The sequence below is a fragment of the Wolffia australiana genome, chromosome 1 (genome assembly GCF_029677425.1).
Source record: "Wolffia australiana isolate 7733 chromosome 1, ASM2967742v1".
Classification (NCBI taxonomy): domain Eukaryota; kingdom Viridiplantae; phylum Streptophyta; class Magnoliopsida; order Alismatales; family Araceae; genus Wolffia; species Wolffia australiana.
This window is the reverse complement of record NC_135835.1, coordinates 16,987,161-17,006,048: the sequence shown is the minus strand read 5'-3', so window position 1 is coordinate 17,006,048 and position 18,888 is coordinate 16,987,161. Positions and strand designations below refer to the sequence as shown.

At 37.4% G+C, this 18,888-nt stretch overlaps 2 protein-coding genes and 1 non-coding gene across 4 annotated transcripts; 2 read left to right on the top strand and 1 right to left on the bottom strand.

The window, feature by feature from the left end:
• Positions 1–750: 750 nt before the first annotated feature.
• On the top strand, positions 751–3,048 carry LOC144708833 (uncharacterized). Its single transcript, XM_078582279.1, has 5 exons — positions 751–855; positions 1,183–1,427; positions 1,522–1,613; positions 1,757–1,870; positions 2,759–3,048. Exons 2-5 carry the CDS (start codon positions 1,223–1,225, stop codon positions 2,918–2,920), a joined length of 573 nt encoding a protein of 190 aa, XP_078438405.1. The 5' UTR covers positions 751–855; positions 1,183–1,222; the 3' UTR covers positions 2,921–3,048.
• Positions 3,049–5,621: 2,573 nt separating this feature from the next.
• On the bottom strand, positions 5,622–9,148 carry TPR5 (Tetratricopeptide repeat (TPR)-like superfamily protein). Of its 2 annotated transcripts, none has more exons than XM_078582260.1 (10): positions 9,004–9,148; positions 7,921–8,109; positions 7,719–7,843; positions 7,521–7,642; positions 7,370–7,452; positions 7,156–7,296; positions 6,894–7,073; positions 6,716–6,810; positions 6,543–6,640; positions 5,622–6,019 (listed from the first exon to the last, which is right to left on the bottom strand). In XM_078582260.1, exons 1-10 carry the CDS (start codon positions 9,103–9,105, stop codon positions 5,919–5,921), a joined length of 1,236 nt encoding a protein of 411 aa, XP_078438386.1. In that variant the 5' UTR covers positions 9,106–9,148; the 3' UTR covers positions 5,622–5,918. The 2 variants fall into 2 exon arrangements, with proteins under 2 accessions (XP_078438386.1, XP_078438394.1); XM_078582268.1 differs by lacking the exon at positions 9,004–9,148 and adding an exon at positions 8,949–8,966.
• Positions 9,149–9,222: 74 nt separating this feature from the next.
• TRNAP-UGG (transfer RNA proline (anticodon UGG)) lies at positions 9,223–9,294 on the top strand. Its single transcript has one exon. It is a non-coding gene; the product is annotated as a tRNA-Pro (tRNA).
• Positions 9,295–18,888: the final 9,594 nt, after the last annotated feature.

Below are 18,888 nucleotides of genomic sequence, written 5' to 3'. Positions count from 1 at the left end.
TTCATTGCAGAAGAAAACAAAGTCATATGACTGATGAAGAAGAAGAATATCATAGTCGAATAATGGAGTCATCTCATTCTTTGGACCTAAATATTAGAAGCTAGAGTTAAACATTCTTTGTTTTCAGTTTTGAGACCATATCTCTTATCTATGTTATGTGCATGTAATTCTCATATTGAACACATGATTTAGGACTAAATAGAAAGATTATCATGCGTACCAGTATGAGTAAATAAATTCAAACCCTATAATTCCTACAATATTGAATGATTTTCAACATTCTTCTTTATCTCTGAACATATCTGACTGCCCTTCCACCCTTATATATAGTGATCATTTTTTAGTTTTTATAACGGTTTATATGTCTTTGAACATTTGCAAATTTAATTATATTTTGAGTATTTTATTGGAAATATATTCTTATTGCTATTGTTAAAATACATTCATAGCTAGACTAAATATAGCCCTAATGGGAAGAAGAAGCCTTCCCAACTCTTCTCCATTGTGTTCTGGGCATCTTGAAAAAATGTTAACTTTAAAATTTTATCAAGATATCTTTACCTTCCATTCATCGGATTTTTATTATTCCCTTTGATTCGGCATTAGTTTTTAAAAAGTCATTTTTTAGTCTTCATGGCGATCATACCAAGTTTATTCCTTCTAATCATATTTTAACAAAATTATTATCAAGAGGTCGATCTAACCGGCCGGATCGATCTCGACCGTCCATTCGATCATGATTTCCGATCAGGCTAACCGTCCTCTTCTCCCGCAAGGGTTTAAATTCGATTTCTGTTTACCCTCTATCACTTCTCCCGCGGACGTCGCTGCCGAGTTCGCCGTTTCTTCGCGAAGGTTTGATCTGATCTGTTGCTGCTTTCTTTGTTTGACTGAATCTTGATTTCCTCGTATTTTTGCTTCGTGATCTGCGTTGTTTTACCTGCTATTTTTCTCAATTTCGTCTCTTATCCATCTCTTCTGATTATTTACTCATTCTGTCTGTTCATGGCATTGTTTTACTACTGTTTTCTCTAAATTTCGTCTCTTACCTATCTCGTGGGATTATTTACTCATCCGATTCTATTCATCTCGAACCTCGCCTTCATGTTTTTATTGCTTCGTTTTCGATTTTGATTTTGGACGGTTCCTCCTCCTCACATGTGTCATTGTGAAATATTCTAGGGGTTTTTGTGCGGTCAAGGCGCAGATAGATAAAAATTCCATGGATTCTACCGGATCAGAACCCCCTTGTCCCCAGGAGTTATCGGCAGAGGCCATCCCTTTGTTCATAGAAGGGGTCTCTCTCGTTCTCTCTCGTTGGACTGCTCTCCAGTTGGCTGTGGAGGATGGATGGGGGGGCAAGGATTCACGCCAGAAGTCCAAAGATCTCGAGTCTGATGTCATCTCCTGGTTCATTCAGACCAATGGTAATCATACCTCTTTTGCTAAGTCCAACTATATCTTAAATCATCTTCAATGAATGAAATTGATTGTTTACTGCCGGGTTTGTCTTGTTCTCAGAGCCTTTGTACATCGATGACTTGGAGGCAATTCTCGACGAAAACATGGTTCGCTCGTTTAATGCGGAAATTGATGATGGCAGTATTATGGAGGTATGGCACGGTTTCAAGTTATGGCGATGGTGTAGTTTATTTTGGTAGAATTAAAGTTTTCCTTGTTACCCTTGAAGCGGATTTCGACTTTATGTTTAATATGTATATTTGTGACACTTAATTGTTATGTTCCTTCATCTCAGGTTGCAGAGAAATTAATGATCCTTCATGAAGAATGCCTTGAAGGCAATTACGCATCACTTGAAAAGTTAAGGATGACCAAGCCTAGCGTTCAAGCTATTTCTCAAAGCCAGATGGTAACTTTTTATTCTCTCTGTCTGTTACTTTGCCACTCTCTTCCCTTATTCTCCTTATTAATTCAATATACATGAATAATAAATCGCTGGGATCATTTCCACTTTCAGAATATGTGGATATACTAAGATTATACGGGTTAGTTATACATTTTTAATGCAATGTAGGTGGTCTTTCTCCTCTTTTCCATAATATGAAAATGGGTTCCTCGGTTCTCTTGTTGGAATTTATGTTTCCTTCATGTTTTTGTTTGATTCGGTGTATGAATCATTTTGTCGTTTGGGTTTGCTCAAGAATCATTCTGAATCTCTCGTTCTTCCAAATCGGTCATGTAAGATGGAGAACATACTTTGGCCTTATATTGGTATTATCATAATTAGAACCAACGGCGATCCTTCTCATTATATGAGTTAGTTATACATTTTTAAAGCAATGTATGTGGTCTTTCTCCGTTTTTCCATAATAAAAAATGGATTTCTCGGTTCTAGTGTTGGAAATCATGTTTCCCATATGTTTTTGTTTGATTCGAAGTATGAATCATTTGTTGTTTGGGTTTGCTTGGGAATCATTCCTAATTTCTCGTTCTTTGAAATCAGGCCTGTAAGATGGAGAAAATACTTTGGCCTTATATAAGATGGAGGAAATATTTTGGCCCTAATTAAGATGGAGAAAATACTTGTGGGCTTATATTGGTATTATCATAATTAGAACTAACGACGATCCTTCCCATTCATACATTTATCATGCAGTGGATTTGGTTTTTCCACTTGTTTCCCAAAATCAAAACCCGGCTTCTGTGGGTTTCCAACAAGGATCATGTTTCTTTAAGAAAACCTTATCAAAACTACACCTTTTACCTTATTATCATAAGTTTATTTCTGCTGAGACAGATGATGAACGAGGACGAGGAAGACGAATCAGACATGATGATGACGGACGCGTTGAACTCGGAGCCTGTAGCTGCTGTTGAGAGAATACCCAAGCAGGTCATTGATGAGGACGGATGGTCAGTGGTCCCACCCCGCAAGAACAAGGATAAGAAGACGGGCTGAGGTACTTTATTATGACGTCATTTTATTTATGTGAGAAAGTTTTGTGCTCTCATTTTTGTCCTAAGTTGAAATAATCTATGGTTTTTAGTATGTTAAGTCAAAAGAGGTGAACTCATAGTGTTAATTTATACCGATCTAGCATTCTTTTAGATTTATCATATCATAGCTCCAAATTTTAGTTTTAAACCATGGGGAAAGGATTGATTAAACTGAGAGAGGTATTAAAGATTCAAACTTACTGGAGAGTATTTGTGGTTTTGGTATCCTTTTGTTTTGTTCTTTGGCTGGCTAAAATGACAAAGTTCTGGTCGTCCAGCAGGCTCGAGACAACTTAAAGGGCGATTATTTTAAGGGGTAATTATTCGACTAAAAGGATTAGAAGCCAGAAAAAAGATGTTTCCTTCAATTTCTCTGTCAAAGGTTTTTACAAAAAGTGTCAATTTTCTTTGAAATAAAAATGTGATTGAGACAGTCGTTAATGGGGTATGTGCATTCCTTAGTTGCTTGCTAAAATATATTTCAAATCTCTTCACTTTGTAAGGTAGTAGAACCTGAAAACCTCACAATATCAATTCAAGTCCCTTAACAAAAAACATGAAAAAATTGAAATGCTTTTCTAATGACTAATGAGGTTTTTTCCACACATCTCTCATATTCTCCTCCATGACATTCTCTTTAGAGATCTCACCAGAAAAAATAGTAGATGAGTATGTCATTTTATGTTTTCGATCTTTCTCTCTCTATCCTTCCAAAAATGTTTCCCATGGAGAGTTTCCAATAGATGAGTAATATCCTACTTAATTGTAATGTGTAATGGAGATTATTAGAGAACATATTCACCAATATCTCTACTACAGACTCAAAATTAGGGTAAAATAATTTGAACGTACTAGATTGTGGATGAGCATGAGTTGTTTCTGCACGGGCTGGTTCTAAGGGAAATAAATTTATCTCTATGGTGAATTCAAGAAAACGAGAAGGAATATGCATAGGAAAGAAAGTAGTGGTAAGATGAATATGGTGAGCTGAGATGGGGATAAGAACTATTTTATAAGAAAATATGAATATTACCATGAGTGGTAGATAGTGAAGCATGTACAAAGCGAGTCAAAACGAGAGTGGGATGGAGGTAGATGTGAAGAGGAGATGATAAGATATAATAAGGGGAAATGATAAGAAGAAATATCTAAATTTGGGTTAAATATTAGACATGAGGGTTTGAAGATGAGAAGTAATCATGAATGTGGTGGAAATAGGGGCTGTGGGTGAAATGAGATGGGCAGATATAATGGTTTAGGTTTGCTTAGATAAATAGAGCAGAGAACACGTGATGAGATGATATGTGCATAGGTGGTACATGATGATGAATGGTGATGGGTGATGATGGATAGTGAATATGAAATGGATATGATCTACCTACGTGAATGTGTTGAATAATGATCAATGTAAGGCAAGAAACTAGCTTTAGTTACCTACGTTTTTTTGGAAGCAAGGCATTTTCCTGATGCAGATCAACCTCCTCGTTTCTCTACTGAGCTTCTCCAAGCATTCAAGACTCCAAGAACAATCTTGATGGGCATTTAAAACGTCACTTTCTTTGAATCTGACTGTCTCGGAGAAGTGAGCTTCAAGATGTCTTTTACAATTATTGGGGGCTCAATTTATAGATCCATCAATACAAATGGCTACAGGATAGGAAGACAAAGCTACCCTCAAATTTCAGCTCAATTGTAGTTTTCGTAGTAAAGGTTTATAAATGATTATTGATGTAACTCAAATATTAACAAAAAATCAACACCTAAGTTCGAGTTCATCATTTCGAACATAGGAAAAATCAACATATCAAGGAGTGGAGAGCTAGGCAAAATCACATCAACGAGGCCTACAATAAAGCAATGCAATTATCAAGGCAATGCAGATTATCTAGAAAATGGTGGTTCATCAATCAACGTAGATCTCAAAGAGAAATTTGTAGCAAAAAACATAATTTATGTGACGTCAAAGCAGCAAGAGCTGGCAACCAACTCAGTAGGTTAAAGTTTTCATTCAGAAGCTTGCAAGATATTTCTTGAATATGATGTCCTATGCGATCAATCTATCCAGTCTCCCTCTTACCAAATAAAGGTAAGTATTCTGGCTGAACTCTCTGAGTTTCTGATTAGATGGTGACCTTCGATTACACTTTGATTGATGTTGATGCTGCCTTCAAATCACATTTCAATTCCCATAGGGATTGTGATCATCATGGGTGAATGTTAAATCAATTGAATGTTATGGCTTTCTTACTTACAGATTAAAGTAAAATTTAGCTAAATGAAATGTGATTTTGGATTTTAGATTTATGATGTTCAAAAACAATTTTCATATCTCATTTGCTATTAAAGAGATCTCTGGACCTCCCTGACAGCAATCCAAGTTTTGCTTCAGATATACCCCACACCACCACAATTAAACATAGCTTCAGTAACACAGAGGGAGACAGATAGAGTGTGTGTGAGAGAGAGATGGATATGGAGAGAGAGAGACAGATAAATGTAGAGAGAGGCATAGATAGATGGCGAGAGAGAGATGTGGCAATGGAGTATGAGAGTGAAATAGATGGAAAGAGAGACAGAGATAGAGAGACGGAGAGAGACAGAGATAGATAGATGGAGATGGATAGAGATAAATAGATGGATTGCGAGACAGAGATAGAGAGATGGAGATGGAAAGAGCGGATATATATATCAGGGAGAGAAGGGAATCCACCTGAAAACATATTTTGTTTACTTTTTCATGGGTTTTTGCCATGAAAGGAAAATGCTCTCCTTGATTTCCATGAAGGATAAAAGGATGAGTTGATCTTCCACAAATGATCTCTCTGTCTCAGTCTCTCTCTCTCTATCAACATTTCTCTCTCCCCTCGAGACTCTCACTCTGGCCCCTCCCGTTATCTGCATACCGCTCACCATCACGAGGCTCTCTGTTTCATCAATGAAGAGAAACTAAAGCAAGTTCTTCAAGCGCCCATGCTGTATCGGCGCCGTAAAAGAAGCAATGCCGCAGTATGCTCTTTGGGAACGGCATCAGCAAACACTTCCTCCCAGATCCTGCGTAGAGCTGAAGGAACAAGATGCTAATCAGAAAAGCAAAATAGATTAAAAACTATGTCATCCCCATGAAGCTGAGAGTTTGCTGTCAATATCAAGTGAAATATCAAACTACATAGTTATGGTTCATTCATCTTAAGTTAGCTGTGAATTGAAATTTAATTAAAAAAAAATTCGTCCATAACCAAATAATTTATTTTTGTGTCATTTTTTTTGAGAACCTTTTTTTACTCTATAAAGGTTCTAAAAAAAATGTGTAATGTAATAAACGTTGATAAACAATCCACTTCATATATAAATTATTTGGCGTCCAGGGCACGGATGGATCGGTCTATGGGTACAACCGCAGGGTTGGATGTACCCTACCCCGTGTATTTTGCCAATAGAAAAAGTGAAATATCAGCTCAAAATGATAATACTATATCTTCATTAGAAAAGAACAGTATAGTAATTAGTAATCAAAGCGGCTTAACTGTCAAAGAAGAACATGCAAATTTAGGAATGTTGAGGCAAAGTTTGCTGATAATGATTACCATCTCGATTCTCTGGTGGCATACAAATAACAAGTATGTCAAATCTAGGGACCTTGGTTAAACCATCTAAAATCTCCAACGCAAGCTCCATCTCCTCCCTGAAACAGCTTTTACTCATCAATCAAAGATTCAGGGAGCAGAAATAGAAGGATGAAGTTCAAGAAATGGCATACTTGAAGAATGTCGAGGTGCTCTTGACGATTTCAAATAGCATTGGAGCAGAGAGCGCATTCTTGAACAGATGAGGCAGTGACGGTGGAGGTATGCTCTGTGAAGGTAAAGAAAAACCACATCAGAGAAGAAATTAGAGAAATTGCAGAAGCAGATGAATACTGAGAATGGGTAGATTGCCTTCAATAAGTTGGCCTGCTTAGCAGAGTCTCCAGAAAGAAGCCTCCACGATACTTCAAATTCGTAGGCTGTCTTCGGAGTGGAGATTTTCTCAGGAATGGCGCTCGCCGCTAAAGAAACTGCGCGTGACGCGAGATCACGAGCGGGCACGTTCTGCCCTCCTTTCTTCCCATATTTTCTCTGTTTGATTTTGGATAAACAAGGGCAGAGACTAAAGTACAAAAAATGTCAAGCTCTGGAGAATGTGAAATATGAAAAATACCTTCTCTTCACTGGGAAGATCAACGACTGGGTGAGAGGCCGTTTGTTTGTCTTCTGTTTTTCTTCCAATTTCTGAAATCTTTTTGGGGGGAATGGGCTTGTCGGTGCCTTTGAGATCATTAGATTTTTCTCTGGAAAGTTCCTACACCAAATTCATAAGATTAATTATCAGAGTTCTCTCTCCTGGAAAGAATAGAAAATGCCTGAATACTCACATCATCATAAAGAGCTTTTGTCTCAGCGAACAATTTCTTGAGTTCTTGATTGGCGGGCTCAAGCCTCAAAGCAAACTCAGAATCTGAAGTTAAATCCTCATTAAAAGTAACAAACTTGAGATTAAAGATGAAAGTGGGATGATAATGGAACCTTCAAGGGATGACTTGAGCTTCCCAAGTTCTTTCCTGGCTGTAGCTCGTCTTGAGTATGCTTTCACATATCTATCATCTAAATTTAAGGCTTCAGTGCAGTCAGCCTCGGCTTCTTCGTATCTGCAAGAAAGAAAATGAAGCTAAAAAAACTTACATTAATGGAAACAAGATGTATGCCAAAAAAAGAAGAGCTTGCCTTTTCAGTTTGATATAAGACATCGCTCTGTTCGCATATGCCACTGAATTTGGCGACAGCGCAATGCTTCGGGAGTAGCACTCAATTGCCTTGGAAAAATCTTTCTTCTTGAAGTATTCATTTCCCTATGAAAAAAACCAAATATGTATTAAACAGATAACAGGAGAGATGGTTATAGACAAGACGAGAGAGAAAATCTTACTAGCTCCTTCTCCGATGTAGCTGATGGTGGAGATTCTTCATCTAATCTGTGAGATGAAAGGTATTTCATTGCACTCGAACTATCAAATTTTCGAGAAGCTTCATCACTGAACTTGGGGTAGTTTCCGGGTCTCTTGAGTTCAGACGTAGAAGTTTCTCTCCTTTCCTTGGCAGAGTCTCGGGAAATGATCTAAAATCACAAAGAAAAAGATCAACAGACAGAAACAGTAACAGAGATAGTGAACTAGAATGAAAACCAAGATAGCCCACAAAATGCAGAAGAACTGGTCAATATTCAGATACTCAGGATAGAAACTAAAAATTCTTCAACAGAAAAAATTGGCACATGAAGGTCAAAAAGTTCTACAAAATTTACATTTATACTTTTCCGCTAATCTTGAGTTGTATCAGATACAAAGCGACTACCTTTCACATAGGACAAATTTGTGATAAGAATAATTAGAAGCAGAAAAGAGGTCATAAATCCAGAAGCTCGTCTAGCTATACTGATAAGGTTGGAGAAAACAGAAATTGTCAAATACCAAGATATCAATTGGCTCTTTTTTTTTTTTGAAACATCATTCCAAATGGTTCATGTATTCAAATCTGTAATATTAGGCATTTCCAAGTGTCTGTATACATGAGTAGACCTCGTGTCACTCTCGGATTATCAAGTGATTGCTTCTAGAGAACGTTCGGAGTGTTCTTGGGTAGAGAAGCGCTAGACCAAGAATTTGCATCAATTTGAGAACCCATCTTCAATCTTTTCTTCTAATACTGTGAGTGATTACTCATGGCAGACGAACAGACTATTCTGTGCACAAATTAGGTTTGTAGCTCCGGTTGAAGCATCAAAACTTAATTTTGATCGACAACCCTTCTTGTTTGAGGGATTCAAAACAACCGCAAAACAGAGATAAGTGATGATAAAAATTCCAAATTGAAATCTCTCCCGGAAAAGGCATCAATTATCGAGCTCGACACAAGCACTATCCGAAGTTTAACGAGAAGGAAATATGAAAATCATACTCATCGCGGGAAAAATAAACTGCTTTAATGTACTGTTTTTGAAATATGTGCTCACTCTTTGTGCTACTTTGGCATGAGTTTTTGACGCGCTATCTGCATACTTGAGGGCGTCCCAAGTTTGCAGATTATTCAAGAAACCCTCGAAATCCTGAGGCATTAGAACAATATTACTCTATGAAAGAATCGGAAATTCTATACGATCGTTCGCCGCGGAGTGTAATTTGAGATTAAATAAATAGTTTAAATATATAATGACCGATCAATTCTCAGTAACGGGCATTTGGTCTAGTGGTATGATTCTCGCTTTGGGTGCGAGAGGTCCCGAGTTCGATTCTCGGAATGCCCCTTTTGATTTCTCGTTATAATTTTGAATGAGAACATACTAATTCCATTGTTGAGAAATATAGGTTATTAATTTTTCGTATCAAGTTTATTAATTTCTCATGAGGACATACTTTTTGTTTTTGAATGAGAACATACTAATTCCATTGTTGAGAAATATAGGTTATTAATTTTTCGTATCAAGTTTATTAATTTCTCATGAGAGCATACTATTTCCACATTTAGAAGTATAGCTTATTTCTTTTTCGAATCAAGTTTATTAATTTTCATGAGAAAATGTTATTTCCACATTTAGAATTATAGCTTATTGCTTTTTCGAATCAAGTATATTAATTTTCATGAGAACATACTATTTCCACATTTAGAAATATAGGTTATTAATTTTGCATGTCTTTCCCTTCTGAAGAATAGGTCCAATGAATTTGCCCAATTCCAGTCACTTTTTAATAAATATTTTTTCATGGCCTTTTTTAACAATTTTTTTGAATTACTTGTAAAATTTGTTATTATTTTTTTAGTGAATGATACAAATATGTTATTAATTTCTTTTTTATGTCAATCCCCACTGAAGAATTCAGGTCCAATGAATTTTCCCAATTCCATTAACTTCTTAATATATAGACATCAAGCGGTATTTATTTCTTCGTCTATATTAAATTGTATAACATGAAAATAATTTTGTGATTGATAATCTTCCGAATTTCCATGCTGGAAATCTCATAAAGGAAAATAGGATAAATTGAACACAATGGATATACTGATGGGATTAATCAAATCATGTAAGCATTCATTCAAAAACTAATGTACAAAAAACTTAAAAAGAAAGTGAGATCATACACAAAACAGACTTCGAGTAAAAAGTTTGTAGAGCCAATTATATATTCCACAACTAGCAGTGTCATGTGACACCTTGTGTGTGGATGACTCAACCTATTTATGGATTAAAGTGACCAAAGACTTATTAATCTACATATTTGGATGTGATTAATTAATTATTTTATATAATCAAGATTTATTGGGATAAAGATGCCATTAACTCGCTTGGTACATGGGCTTTTAGGGCCTCATGCCTGAAGTTATTGTATATTGAAAGGATATACTTTTAAGTTAAAAAAACTTTTATGAAAAGTCCCCATTACTTATCAAATGAAGGAATCCCCATGCTGGTCTTTCTTTGGAAACCCCCCTTTCCCTCTGTCATTGGGTGCCCTTCCGCACTAGTGGAACCAAAACGACAAGAAGTTTAGCCCAGAGTGACAGTGGTACTTGTTGAATAGTGTTGGATTATAGGGCGTTGATCTACAATACAAAACATCAATAAAGCCATGGATCGAATCACCTGGGCATGGATCAAATTTGTGATTTCTTGGATACTCGGGTGAGAAATATCGAGCTGCTCAAGTGTGAAATATCTATACATATCCACACAATCCTTGGCATGTCAAATCTCCTCCATCACCTTTACGAGTTCCGTTCATTTTTCCTCATTGTTGTTACGCCATCCTAATCACATTGGGAATGGACAGGAGCTATGAGGAGAATGGTTAAGAAGGAGAAGTACCTTGAACAATTCTGGCCTAGGTGAATTTAATTCAAGGCTTTTACTTCACATTAAGTATATCTTTTTATGTCTAAAAGACCATTTGCGTGTGACCCTCTAGGCCCATGTATCAGTCCAGTTAACGACTCAAATGACATAATAACCTTTATTGGCCTTCCACATTAATTAAATATATCATGATAGCTCATCCATTGGCACATGTACGTGTAGTCCCTCACCCACTTGATGCTCTTAGGATGAGTTGAGGTATGGTCAATTGTCAAACCTTAATCAGTCATCTGAGTTAGCATTAATGTACTAGGAAATTATCGGATAAACCTTCTCCGATATGTCATTACCTTGTCCAAGGACTTCATCGCATCATCTTTCTTGACCTATCTCCTCGTATAGCGAGGATGGACAATCCCATCTTTGTGAACGTCTTACCACACCCAAACTAAGATTGTTTGGAATTCCATGATTAGGAACTCATAGGCCATTAGCAAAGTACAAACATATATCCACACGACATCTTTGGTGTGCCATGCCTAAGGACCACTTTATCGTGACATGAATTAACCTAATTTTCAATTTGATATAATAACATGCTTAGATACTTCAATGTCTGTCTTGAGTAAACATGCTTGAAGACAAGTGATCTCCATATTGAGATCTCATGGTAAGTCACTAAGTCCGATCACATGCGTGATGCTTAAAGACTAGCGTCACAAGTGCAATATAATGCATACATTGTATTAATGAACATGGAAAAAGATATGGAATGTCTAATAATTGGCTTGACAGCCACATATATTTCCATCAATCTCTCACTTGGAAAAAAGCTAATTACTCTAAGTGAACAAACCCTTTGTTTTGTAGTGATGCTAAAAGTACATTGAGCTAATGACTTTGTCTATGTATATGCTATATTGTTGGTCAATATAGCACTTCCATTATGAAATCTCATTTTAGAAATGATCTTCCAAATCAAGTCAATTGTTTTTCACTTGTCCTAGACTCGTTCACTTGTAATGAGACTAGACTCTTTCACTTTTCCAATAACATGATTGGTGTAAGACAACAATAAAATAGAGTTTATGATCAAAAGTCATGACAATAGGTTAGTGATGAACATTGCAAGCACTCTTTCTCCTTAAGAGGCTTCAGCTACAATGATGTACTCAGCTCTCATTGTCAAGTTTTAAGTTGAAATACTTAAAACCTTTCATTAGGTTATACTTTCATGTTGTATTATCATAATTCTAAATGTAGACTTTCTATCATTAGGATATCATTGAAAACTCATTATCTATAACCCCTCAGTTTCAATTCATCTTCTCCATGAACTAGAAATATTTCTATTTTGTCTTCTCAAAACATCAAGAACATTTAGAGCTTTGGCAATTAGAGCTTATTTTTATAACAATTAGAGCTTAGGCAACTTTCAGCCTCACACATAGAATGATGTACATGATTAATCTTATTTTCTTGGTACAATGAACCTCATTCAAATTTTTTTTATCCCAAAATCCCTTTCTATATTCATGGATTTAGAGTATATTGATAATTGATGTAATACGACAGACCGGGATCGAATAGCTCATGTTACACCACAGAGAGGGTGGTAACAGTCACGTCATGCACTGGAGATGAATAATTCTGAGGTAATGCAAATGATAATGCGACGATGAAATCAATGAGAAGTATAAATCCAATGTCAACGGACACCAACGACCACTAGGCTACAGTAAGTGTGACATGGGAATGCCACTAGGCTCCCGATGACCCGGACGATGGGTTGAGGGCCGACGGTGCGAATACAACTATTGCTGCTCGTGTGTGCACCGTTCGACATGCCAACCAAGGTCGTACCTATAGAAACCTATCTCACTATGCATTATTCCTATCTATCACTAACCTAACCCCCGCGGTGGAGACACACTCGAGAGGTACTAAAAGAAATAACTTAACACATAAAAGGAAGACACGTGAGCGTACCAAATTCATTATGGCCTTGATGCTTGTATTAGTGATAATGTGGCCAACGAGCAACTGAGCGAGTGGCGGGGCGATGATGACTGGTGATGGCGGACGATGACGTGCGGTGATGATGCTGACGAATGGCGGCGATGGGCATTGTTGAGGGGCGGCGGCAAGAGCTGAACAGCGATCGTAGTGGGGCGAAAGTGGGCACAACAACAAGCGCGGCGGTGACACGCGACGTTGGGCGTAGTGGCGTGGCACAGCGGCGAGGTGCAGCAACGAGGTGCAGCGGTGAGCGCATTGGTGTGGCACGACGACGCGGCACGCCGATGGGCATGGCGGCGAGGTGTAGGGGTATCCGTGACTGGGAGAGAGCTAGATGGTAGGGCCGACTGCCGCTACCTAGGCAGCTACAACGGCTGCGGCTGGCAGTTGCAACGGTCACAGCTGACTACAACGACCATGACGATTGGCTGTGGCGGCCCCTACTGGCTGGCTAGGGCAGCCATGGCTGGTTGTGGCGGCCACGAATAGCTACTGCGGTTGCACCTTTGGCGACAGGGGCTGCGGCGCTGGCTGCGGTGGCCGCGACAATGGCTGCGGTAGTCAAGTGGCATGGAGGTCATGAGCGGGAGGGGCAGCAGCTGTGTTAGTTAGCGGCGGTGGCTCGTCGCCGGCGACAGCGTTAGTAGGTGGCGGTGGCTCGTCAATGGTGGCAACGGCTAGGGTTTCTTAGGGAGAGAGAGAGGGAGGGTCCCTCTCACGCGATGGCAATTCCATAATTTTGGGGAAAACATAAAAAACACTAAATAATTATCTAAATTAAACAAAAAACTTTCAAAGTCACATTGTTTTTGTTGAGGTTTTTGTGTTTTAATGTACACTATTACATTAATATCATGAATTTATAATTAAGAAACTAATTTATAATTAGAGCTTAAAAATATTTTAAGATTATGTTTTTAAACTGTTTTAAAAATATAAAATAAACTAAAATAATCTTAAAGTACTTGGGAGAATGAAAATTGTTTTTTAAACTTTCTGAAAATACTTTTAAAAGTATTAAAATATTATTTTAATACTTTAAAATATTTTAAAAGGTCATTTTATATTTAAGGTATGTTGAAATTATTTTCAGAAGCCTTAGAAATATTGTTAACTACTTTAGAAAATATTACAAATATTTTTCTGAATTTTTTAAACAATTAAAAGCCTTTTAAATGGTGCAAAATTGACTTTTAAATAAATTTTTGGCATTTTAGTTCATTTAAAAAGGGCCCAATAAGGCCTAAATGGGCGGAGCCCATTAGCCTGAGTGGTGGACCCGACGGGCGGATTTAACCAGTTAAATCTGAGGTCGGGTCCGCTACTAAAGTTTGAATAAATATATATATATATATATATGGGGAGGGTGGGAGTTGAACCCACAACATCTGCCCCAGCAATGGAGCGCCTTACCAATGCGCCATGAAGGTTTTATTTATATTTTTTTATATAATAACTAATTAAGTTAAACTTAATTAAAGAAGGAATTTAAAGGGTCAAAGGGCGGGTCCGACGGTTGACCTTCCGAAAAGGTCTTTATTAAATGCCAAAATTCGAATTTGTTCTGACTTTTGACATTCCATTATTAATTTCGTTAATGGGTAATTAATGTCATTAATTACGTCATTAATGAAACCTTCCAAAAATCTTTGAAAATTCATAAAAAATTAAATACAGCTCCTTTTGAGTTTGAATTTTTTTTGAGATTCTCAGAAAATTACAACCTACCCCTCTGGTCCTATAAATACCCCTTCAGAGAAAGGGTTGAGGCATCCCTTTTGAAAATCATCTCTCTTGTACTACTCTTGAAGAAGAAAGTACTCCTTCTTGTGAAGTTTCTCCCCTGCAATCAGCGTGATAGTTTTTCATTGATAAGGGAAGTTTTTCATTTTCATCATTCATCCATTTAGTGAATAGAGTGATAGTTTCCTTCACATTCTTGTTATTAGTGGTGAATTTGTGTGATTCCTTGAAAGAGTGTGAAGGATTGATCTTGAATTCTTGAAAGAAGTTTTTAGTGGGATTGAATTTGTGATCTGAGTAGACATTTTGGAAAGCAAAAGGCTGACATATTGATCTTGACATCATATCTTGAATTTTAGTGTTGATTATCCTTCATACATCATTGAGAGCGGTGATTGACCTTTGATCAATCACGGGGAGCGGCATGGCTTCTGTTTCACTAATCTGAGCAGGTGACGAAGATCCAGAAGGCAGGGAGGTGATGTTGGTGGCACCAGGGACGTGACGGTGACGAGGGAAGTGGACGTACGAGGAAGAGTTTGTGACGGTCTACCCGAAGGCGGTTTGGGTTTGAAGCTCGTGCACCAAAGAACGTGACGTGCAATCATAAGACTCCTCTGCAGAAGCAACTCTGTAAGTTGGGTTAGGGTACCTTACAAGGGAGGATCCTTAGTAAGGTTATCTTGAGTCCTAATTTGGACTCGACGGGGGGCCTTGGATTGACTCGATCACTAAGCAGATCGAGGAACCAAGTAAATCTAAGTGTTTGAGAGAAAGAAGGTGAGAGTCAAATCAAGGAATCTTAAAAGCTAATTAGGCAAACAAAAATAGATAAGCTAATTCAGCCCCCCTCTTAGCTTCCAACAGTTTTTCCAAATTCTTCTTCTCCTCTCTTCCTATGGGTGCCCCCTTCTTATAGGGGAAAATATGGGCCTTTCCCCTTAGAAATAAAAGGGAGAAGGCCCACTTAAAGGGTCCTAGGGCCCCCTAATAGGAGGGAGACCCACTAACATGCCCACACACGGGCTCACACAGGCACAAAGTGGAGGTCCGTACAACGACCCAAACACGTGCAAACAAACAAGCACAAACACATACACGACCGACTCACAAGGCCTACTAAGAAAGGAAAATATAAGGAAAGATAATGTCAAACCTCTATGACCCGTTGACGAGGCCAGGTACTTTAAAGGCCGGGTCTCGAGTGTCAGCCCTCGCTCGACGGAGTGGTTGAGACCGAGTCTTCGAAGCTAGATGGTCCCCCATCAATAATCTTCTTGACCTATCTCTATAGATTTGTATTCTCAATACATAGTTCGCCTCTTCATGGAGAAGACCTTTTATAGTTATTCCTTTATCACGGAAAATAATCCTACATCATTCTCAATGAATAGAATGTCCTCTACTTAAAGAACCTGATAATTATGATACTATTTGTGGTCCCACTGGTCTTCACATGTACAAGAATGGTTCATCTTCATTCTGAATGAAGATATGGGATTTGATCACTGTATCAAAACTCATATTCTAACTTGAGGAACCCTGCTTCAATCCATTAATTGGATTCTCACAGCTTGCACATTGCAATGTGTAATTTCAGTTTGTATAATATAAACCTTCATTCATTTCCTAGATTCAATAATTAGGGTGTGGTTCTATGGTCTGAATGATTATGGGGAAGTTTATCATGGCAGTGAGTGAGAACAATTAATCCACACAGTTTCCATTTTAATTATTTTAATTTTCTTATCAGCACCAATTTGTTTTGAAAGATCCACTTACACATGATGGGAACCATCCCCTTGGAAGTACCAACCGGGTTCTAAAGTTGGTTGAGGTGCATTGAACAAATTTCAGAATCCATATGTTCTCACTCATTCCAGAAGTCAGAGTAGCTTTTTCATATATTAGAAATCAGCATTTCTAAGATAGAGTATCCCAACATTTATTCAAATCAGGATATCCAACATTCTGATCAAGTTATCTAGTCCTGTCTACCAGACATGAACTTCTTGGGTATACTTCAAAGCAGGTTCATGATTGAGTCCTCATCCAATGAGGTTATGATATTTTTGGATCTGGAATTCAACCAAAGGATTAAGCTGAATAACACACCTAATGTTTGATTTTTCTGGCCTTGGGCAAGTTGGCTCAGTTCAATACCTTGTATGGTCGGCAATTACAATTTGAATTGGGTCGATGATCAACATCCCAAAATATAGATCTTTTAAAAAATACTAAAGAGAATGAGCTCTTTGATGGTGGAAAAACCCATTAAAGTTTTTTCTACAAGTTCTTGAAATAAAAAAAATTGTGAAAAATTTGGACAAGTTCCATATTAAATTATCATGTTCAATAACAGGAAATATTCATTAGATGATTACTTTAAGCAAAGATTAGTGTATGGATATAAATTACTATTCATTACATATGATTATAATGTTGTGTAATCAATTATGGTCCCAACAAGAAGCTATTATGCTGCATGAAATGACATGGTTATCAGAGAAGCGTATAAAAACCCAGCAACCTTGTCTTTATTACGGGTTATGTTATATTAATTTTGTGGGATGAGACTAACATGGGTGAGGGATACCACATAATTTAAAATACTCATATTCATCATGGCATAAGCATGATAGATTGGGAGAAACTATTTTAATGACATATTTACTCCGAATTCAGAAGTATTGAACTTGAGATACTGTGGAGGGAATGTTCCAATTGTCCTCTTCCCATTTTCTATTGGCATTTTTCATTCCATGCAACAAGGGTAGCCTTCTCAAGAAGCTTCAAGAAATTTTTACACTCCTTCATTACGCCCGTTTCCCTAGATGACTCATACTCTAGTGATGACATGGATCAAGATTATGTCAAGGATGTAACATTTCATGGCCCTAACCAGCATATCATATGTCTACATCGATTGTCCATGACATTCCCTGAAACCTGGTTTTCATTGTGCACCCTCCAAGCTTTCACCATGATACTAATATCATTGTGTTGATTTGCAGATCCAACTGAATATTTACTAAATTGTGAAATATCATCCTACATAAGTTCCCTACACTCTATATCGACAATGGGATCAAATTATAATAAATAATAGTGTGTTATTGCAGATAGTTTTATCATTTTTTGTAGGTCTAAAATAGGAAAATACTAAATTATTATAATTCATAATTTTATGTATTTATTTTTGAGACTAAATGTAGGATTCCAAGTCAAGTGGATATATTCTGACATTTCTAATGATGTGGATCACAATATTTTTGGATTCTAACCCATGATTGCCATGAGCTAGAGAGAATTCATGCACCAGAAGATAGGATATAATCACAATGTGCCTTTATAATCAATATACCTTTGCACAAATTGAATCTGTGACTTTTCTTTAACTCAAGCAAGTTGTGTAAAAGGTTTTGGCCTCCAAATATATCCACACAATCCTCGACATATCAAATTTCCTCCTTTTCATATTGATGACACTGTTATTAATTCATCATCATTGTTTTGTGGTTCCAACTGCATTAGGAGGGTGTATGATAAACTGATTTTTAGAACTAAAGATTTATACATTTAGAATTATTATATGTATGATTTTATTAATTTTATCTTTATTTTACCATAAATTCCCCTTCTATGCATTAATTCTTGATAACCTTCTACATGACCAATTCTTCTCACTATAATCCTATCTAGTGCTGGAAGGCCATTTTTTTATCTCATTTGGAAAATGTTTTGGAATTATTATGGTATTAAGCTTTAAATTCAAAAGAAGAAGAACAAACAAAGAAATAAAAGTTTTAGTGGCCAGCTGAAGAGAGGAACACAACAACACTCAAGCTAGCTGCCAGCTAGCCAGTGCACTACGCTCAAACTAGCCAACAGCTAGCGAGCACCGCCACACAAGGAGCCCAACCACTGGCACACCTCATTTCTAAAGATAGAGGCTCAACACAGCGGGTCTTACAAAGAGGAGCCACATAGAGGCCCAAAACAGCAGGCCCATAGGAGCCCATAGACATAATCATGAGCGATAGAGGAAACTGTTTTATTGTAGATCTATTATATCGAGCAAAATTTTATAGTATCACTTTTGTTATAATTTTCTGATATGGGATTCACTTGGCCATTCAAAGTTTTAAATCCATATCAGGCTGGGCCAAGAAGCAACCAAGGGTGACCATGGTGACCAGGCTTCGAGCTGACCCCCAAAGCCAATGTCATTCCAGCCATATTAAGTAGGCGGGAATGATCTCGACTGTCCGATATTCTTACAGAAAA

Coding starts and splice junctions, on each gene's coding strand:
- LOC144708833 (XM_078582279.1), top strand. CDS start 1,223: ATGGATTCTACCGGATCAGAACCCCCTTGTCCCCAGGAGTTATCGGCA. Junction 1,614..1,756: donor ATGATGGCAGTATTATGGAG/GTATGGCACGGT, acceptor CCTTCATCTCAG/GTTGCAGAGAAATTAATGAT. Junction 1,871..2,758: donor CTATTTCTCAAAGCCAGATG/GTAACTTTTTAT, acceptor CTGCTGAGACAG/ATGATGAACGAGGACGAGGA.
- TPR5 (XM_078582260.1), bottom strand. CDS start 9,105: ATGCCTCAGGATTTCGAGGGTTTCTTGAATAATCTGCAAACTTGGGAC. Junction 7,844..7,920: donor CTACATCGGAGAAGGAGCTA/GTAAGATTTTCT, acceptor TTTTTTTCATAG/GGAAATGAATACTTCAAGAA. Junction 7,643..7,718: donor TCTTATATCAAACTGAAAAG/GCAAGCTCTTCT, acceptor TCTTTCTTGCAG/ATACGAAGAAGCCGAGGCTG.